General features: G+C 42.0%; 1 protein-coding gene across 1 annotated transcript; it reads right to left on the reverse strand.

Moving 5' to 3' along the window:
* Positions 1–369: 369 nt before the first annotated feature.
* Positions 370–4,828, reverse strand: LOC131311856 (protein DETOXIFICATION 41-like). Its single transcript, XM_058339453.1, has 7 exons — positions 4,328–4,828; positions 2,440–2,984; positions 2,148–2,234; positions 2,007–2,063; positions 1,604–1,842; positions 1,286–1,404; positions 370–765 (listed from the first exon to the last, which is right to left on the reverse strand). The coding sequence occupies exons 1-7, from the start codon at positions 4,634–4,636 to the stop codon at positions 607–609; spliced, it is 1,515 nt and encodes a 504-aa protein (XP_058195436.1). The 5' UTR covers positions 4,637–4,828; the 3' UTR covers positions 370–606.
* Positions 4,829–6,590: the final 1,762 nt, after the last annotated feature.

The following is a 6,590-nucleotide window of genomic DNA, read 5'->3' on the forward strand; positions in this document are numbered from 1 at the left end:
AGTCAAAGAAGACAAGGTTTAAAAGTTGAAGAGGCATTGTATGGGTTAAAACAAGTACCTCGAGCATGGTATAGCGAAATCAATTCTTACTTCAACAACAAAGGCTTTTAAAGGAGCAAAAGCGGGCCAACCTTGTACATCAAAATGCAAGGTGTATTTTTATGTGCATCTAAGAAGCAACAAACAGTGACACAATCTTTCGCCGAGGCCTAGTATGTTTCGGCATCATTGGCGACATCACAATTGACACCACATAATATCAAAACATACCTCTTATAATAGCCAAACTTGATCAAATTTATCTTGACTCTCAGTGTTCGACCCCACTACGTAGAAATCCCGGCTCCACCCCTGACTACAACCCACCAATTTGGCTGCGTAATACCCATATTGATTCTCAACTTCAGCTACATTATATTTTACATTCATGAAAATAAAATAACCACCAAGAAGACATTGAAGATACCAACAAAATCCCACATTTGAACTCTTTGGTCACTGGCAATTCAATAGGCCAAAAAACAGAAGGTGACTTCTCCACTCAGGAGGCTCTGCCGAAGCAAACTCTAGTACTTGTCCTAATCAAATGAATTCAAAATTTCAAAATCAAACGTCGGCCAGTAGTTGTAACGCCTCTTCGTTTGCAGATTGCTTCAATCTGTCGGCAGCTTTCACCACCTCAGAATCCCAATTTGTTCTGGCTGTTATAATCAGCAGAGTTATTGTTTGCAGTACAACTCCAACTATCATCCCCCACCAGATCCCCTGGAAAAGAAAAAAAAAACGCAGCATATATCAATGTCACTTCTTAACTGTCATGCAGAGAGAGGGGGGGGGGAGGGGGAGGAGGTGGTGGTCCGGCTCCGGTCGAGTTTTGAATTCTTTAGTCCCGTTCAGTTTTCAGCATTTCTGGGTCGATCCATCCCAGATCCGCAAAGATGATCGGGGACTGTTCATATCATAGACCTTGTAGAAAAGAACCTTCATGAAAAATCAATTCGATCGAATACCGATAGCTACCCAAACAAATCACACTTGCAAGGGAAAATAGATGGTGGAAGGAAAAATGTATACAAGTGTGATTTGGCCATGGAACTATCGATGTCCGATCAAGTTAATTATTTTGGCAAGGATATTCTTCTTCGGAGAGATCAATGAGATGAACAGTTTGAGTCATATTTACGGGCGTGAAGGAGCCAAAAAAATGCTGAAAGCTGGACGAGACAGGAGGATTGGAAGCTGAACGGGAGGCAGAAGCAAGAGCACGAGATGGTTTTGTACTTACCGCTGCTGCTAAGCTAGTTTTGAAGCCAAGAACACATCCAATGGGGAGACCAATGACGTAATAAGTGGCTAAATTGATATAAGCTACTACAGCTTGCCATCCGCTCCCAATGGCCACACCTGAAATCCAAAAAGGCCCCGTTTAGTCGCACGGAAAAGGATGCTAAAGTAATCCTTTGGTAATTTTGAATGTTGAAAATGAAATCGTAGCGGGTGTCAACAATTCCGCCTTTGATTTCTGTCTCATCGGAGGTATTAAGGGGCTAGCGGGGGTGATCATTTCACAATCAGAAAGAAGGAAAAATTGGATCTTGTTTACCTGACAGTATGGGTTGAATGCCGTTGAGGAAAACAGAGATGGCGAGCAATGGAGTCAAGTTCGACACGGCCGCGATGACTTCAGAGTCGGTTGTAAATAGTTTGCTTAACTCAACCTTGAATATGAGAACGATCGCGCTAAATATTATGCTGATGATAACACTGGTGGCGGTCACTACCACTACCGAAAACTTAGCTACCATCGGGTGACCTGCCCCGAGTTCATTACTCACTCGAACACTGCAAAAGAAATCAAAGTCGAACTTATGGGCGTTAGTTTACGTCTTGATTTAGACACGAAATAAGCAGTTAAGTACGGGCTATCAAGCGGATGCTAGATTGTGTCTAGTCTAAGCCGAAGCAAACCAAAATTTAAGCGAAAAAACGAACAAGTAGCTAAGTACCTGGCTGCTGCAGCAAGACCCAACATGAACTGCATGTCCCAGTTCAAGTAATTCATACTGCAATTTAAACACATTGGAAAAAAGTATTAAGTTGGGAAAAAGAAAAAGGAACCAGAGAGAACTTCGTTGACTATAATATACCTTATAGAGATAGAATCTAGCGAGATTGTCGGATTGCTGAGCAGGCCTGATATAAGCACCAGTCCTTGAAAGTACCATATCTCCAAACTGCAATGAAGAACAGCAAAATTACATTCAAACAACAAAATGTTGTAAATCGCCGTTTTTATTTCACCGCTTACTGGATTCTCGCGATTGGTTTCTGCTCAGAATAAGTTTACGTGAATAGAGAATCTGGCACGGTGAAACATAAACAGCAACAAAAACTGGTGATCTGTAGTAGCGCAAGATATAAAGAGAGTATTGCAAGTACCATAACATAATAGCAGAAGCAACAGTGAGCTTGAAATAAGGCCAAATCCCCCTCCATGCTCTCAAAGAGAAACCAGTCCAAGTTTCTTTACAAAGAGGGCTGAAAAATATGTAGATTGCTTGTAGAATGACAAGAAACCACCAAGAGAGGCTCAAAGTGAGGGCAGCTCCAATGAGGCCATAATCCAGAACATAAACAACCAGCCAAGTCAATAGAATGTGCAGCAGAAACACCCCGACGGCTATATAAGCCAGGGGGTTGACAATGTTCTGAGCCTGAAGGAACCTCTGCATAGGGCAACTTATCGCGAACGCGTAGAGTTGAGGGATGATGCCGCGAGCGAAGATTTCGCCCTCATCGGCTATGCTGTCGGTTTGACCGATGGCTTTCAGGACAGGGCCGGAGAACCAGTAGAGGAAGGAGAGGAGGATCGCTGCTCCGAGGTGCAAGATTACAGCTCTCTGGAGGATGACTCCCAACGCGCTGTACTTTCTTGCTCCGTATGCTTGGCCGCAAACCGTTTGGACAGCACTAGCCATGCCCAGCTGTGGTTAATTTGATTGGAAAAGTAAGGGGAAGAAATCAGGTTTCCAACTACTAAAATGACTGTGCAGCTACACAATCGTTAGGCCTCCCGGTTAGGTAATACGAGTTAACTGCTAGAATTAGCTTGACAATGAATGTCGCCTAGGAATATACTGGAGGGAAAATGGAGATACACAAATGAGCAGTGCAAAATTAGATATGGTGCTTTTCTTTTTCTGTCCTAATTTCCTCTGCTTATATCATGTTTTGGGGTGATTGGGTTATTGATCATGCCGCTGTTTTTTCGGAATTCTCGAATGCGAACTGAAAACTGCAAATTTGGCTGTGTTTTGAGGACTAACTATGGTTTGGTCAAGTAAGAACACGACCGCAAGGGGCCTTACTTCCTCAAGCTAAAAGGTTCGACTCCCACTGGCCAAAAAACCGTAAGGCCACCGAACATTTATTCAGTTGTTGATTTCAGAATAAGGATGCGTAAGTTAGTCCAGACATCCGGTTACTATGAATCAATTCAAATTTCATAGCATGTATACCATGCTCCCATATGCAACATTAGCAACATTGCATTGCAATTTTCCTCCATATTAACACCATTTAAAAATGAGTTTGCCTGTTTTGAGACATTGAAGCAGATACTTATTTCTAAATGCATGATATTATGCATCAGTGACTTGTCGTGTACAGTTGTCGTACTTATAAATTCAGTATCTGCATTTCAGAACACAAACATTGCAAAAACCGAACGTGCGGGTCTCCCCGCATGCTACTCACACCATTCGAGATGGCCCAGCCCAACATTCATTCAAAAATCTTTTAGTGAAATCGAGACTGCTCGATCTCAGAAGCTAATTCCCGTGTCGGCAGCCCCATCTTTTGTACTGTTGACTCTATCTATTCATTTAATTTGTTATAAAAATCCTTCCATTTTCAAAAAATCACATGAGTCATCATCAAATGAGAGAGTGTCTCATAAAAAATCTAAATTCCTTTCAGTCTCCAAAAAGTATTCGCTCTTGGAGCACTGTCACAGAATGTTCCAGGGCCTTTTCCATCACACGTTGGTAGGAGGCCGCACGCTTGGCGGTAGAGCCCACGCCAAATGTGGTATGGGGAAAGGCCCCTCTAGGAGGAATTAATAATTTGCCGTCCATCACTCAAACAAACTCTGTTTCCTCTGTAATGTCTCTCTGTTTTTCGAACCAAAACTAGAGCAACAAACCTACATTTATCACCATGTTTGGACTTATCACAACATCGAAATTATTTCATTCTTTTGATCATAATCTAAACCCAACCCAAGAAGCAAATCCACAAATGCAGAAAACGAAAGCAGGACACGTACCATGATTCCATAAGCAAGCCCTTGAATACCGACACTAGCAATCGAAGCTCCGGCGAGCTCCAAAGTACCCAGATGCCCCGTAAACATCAGGGTGACGAAACTGAGCATGTAGTTGAAAATGGAGACGATGATGGACGAGCCCGACAGGATCCAGAGGAGCCTCGACTCCCACACGAAGAGCCGGGGGTACCACCGGAGGGCCACCGGCCGGTGCGTCAAGAACTCCTCCACGGCACCGGACGATAGGCCTGGTAGCTGGCCGTGAGAGTCCAGCCTCAGTAGAAGCGGCTGGTACTCTTCCGAACCCATATTGCGGTTAAGAGAGAGAGAGGCCAGGGGGAAGAGAGAGAGAGTGTAGTGTGTTTGGACTTGTGTGAGGGTAATTATTTGAGTGAAGGGGGGGTGGGATATGTATGTGGTGAGAGAGTAAGCGGTAACTACCGTTCATAGGGGTGAGACTGGTGAGGTTAGACGCAGTGAAGTGTGTTGTGATTTGGAGAGATTAGAGGAAGAAGAAGAAGAGTAGTTAGAGCTAGAAAAATTGTTGGACCATTTGGATGGAAAAAACCAGTAATGCTACCCACACAGATTTTGTGCACAGATTTTTTGTGGGGCCCACTACGGGTCCCACACAAATAATTCGAGCCGTTCATTAAATGTAAAACGTTTTTTCAAGGGCCCCCTCAAAAAATCAGCTCAATCCGATATCTATAAGTCTTTGATTCAATCATTTAACTTTTCATTATCCTGAGATTCGAATGAAAAGTTAAATGATTGAATCAAGCATCTATGAGTATCGGATTGAGCTGATTTTTTGTGGGAGCCCTTGAAAAAATGTTTTACATTTATGAACGGCTCGGATTATTTGTGTGGGACCCGTAGTGGGCCCCACAAAAAATCTGTGCACAAAATATGTGTGTGTAGCATTACTGCTACTAGTATTATGAGCTGTGTTATCCACACAGATTTCTGTGCACAGATTGTGCACAGATTTTGTTGTGGGGCCCACCATGGGTCTCACACAAATCATCCAAACCGTTCATTAAATGTAAAACATTTTTTCAAGGGTCTCCGTAAAAAATAAGCTCAATCCAATACCTATATGTGCTTCATTCAACCATCTAACTTTTCATTCAGATTTTCGGATAATGAAAAGTTATACGATTGGATCGATTATCTGTAGGTATCGGATTGAGATTATTTTTTACGGGGACCCTTGAAAAAATATTTTACATTTAATGAACGATTTGGATGATTTGTGTGGGACCCGTGGTGGGCCCCACAACAAAATCTGTGCACAATCTGTGCACAGATTGTATGTGTGTGTAGACTTTCTGCTAGTATTATAGGGATAGAGAAACTTATTCACGGCGGCGTCGGCTCAATTTCAGTCGTACATTTCGGTAATCAATGGTTCGGATTTAAAAAAAAAACTCTTCCAACGAATGGTTATTTTAAAACGCAGACTGTCCAAAACACTTTTGAACGCGTGATTGAGTACCGTAAAGTATGCTCATGACTCCGGCATAATTTTTTTTTCTCTTATAGGAGTAGGTGATAGGATTCTCTACGGTACGTCCAAAGGAACTGGACGGCACTATTGCGCTTTGGTGGGCCTCTCTTTTGTGAGCTTATTTTGATAATTGAAATCGTTCAATATTTAGACCTTGTTGGTAATATCTATGAGGTAAACAATTATGTTAGCCGAATATAGATTGGTGTATTTTCGAAACACGTTTATGTCGAAACGAGGATTTGTCGTACTTGACGAGAACCCATTTTTCTCATCTCCTATGGAAATATATTGAACTAGATGCAATCTAACCTAACTGTTGGCGCGAGTCATGCTCGCGATAAGCTCTAAAACGTGAATAGGTTCAATTATAAAGGTGGGCTCTGCCTAGGCCACAAAGAACTCAACAGGATGGTCCGGTCCCTAGAAGATGAACTAGAGCGAAGCTGGATCCCGTTGTTAGGTTTTTTGGGCATATTGCTGGGAGGTCCCTAGAAGATGAACTAGAGCGAAGCTGGATCCAATTGTTAGATATTTTGGGCATATTGCTGGGACCAACGACTTACCATAATTATTGGCCTCGTTTCGGATTGGATCCTTAAAAAATAAGTATTTATTTATAATTTTCAAGCTTAAAACTGGTAGGTTTATTGAAATAAAAAAAATATACAATATAGATCTTATTTAATAGATTTCAATGAGATCTATCAAACCCTGCATAAAAAATTTAAAATTTATTTTTGTAAGTCC

This window comes from Rhododendron vialii, chromosome 12a (genome assembly GCF_030253575.1).
Source record: "Rhododendron vialii isolate Sample 1 chromosome 12a, ASM3025357v1".
Lineage (NCBI taxonomy): Eukaryota > Viridiplantae > Streptophyta > Magnoliopsida > Ericales > Ericaceae > Rhododendron > Rhododendron vialii.

Excerpts from the sequence above, each read along its gene's own strand:
- LOC131311856 (XM_058339453.1), bottom strand. The coding sequence starts at position 4,636 with ATGGGTTCGGAAGAGTACCAGCCGCTTCTACTGAGGCTGGACTCTCAC. Across the intron at positions 2,235-2,439 it reads GCTTCTGCTATTATGTTATG|TTTGGAGATATGGTACTTTC; the intron begins GTACTTGCAATA and ends TCTTCATTGCAG. Across the intron at positions 1,843-2,006 it reads GGTCTTGCTGCAGCAGCCAG|TGTTCGAGTGAGTAATGAAC; the intron begins GTACTTAGCTAC and ends TTTCTTTTGCAG.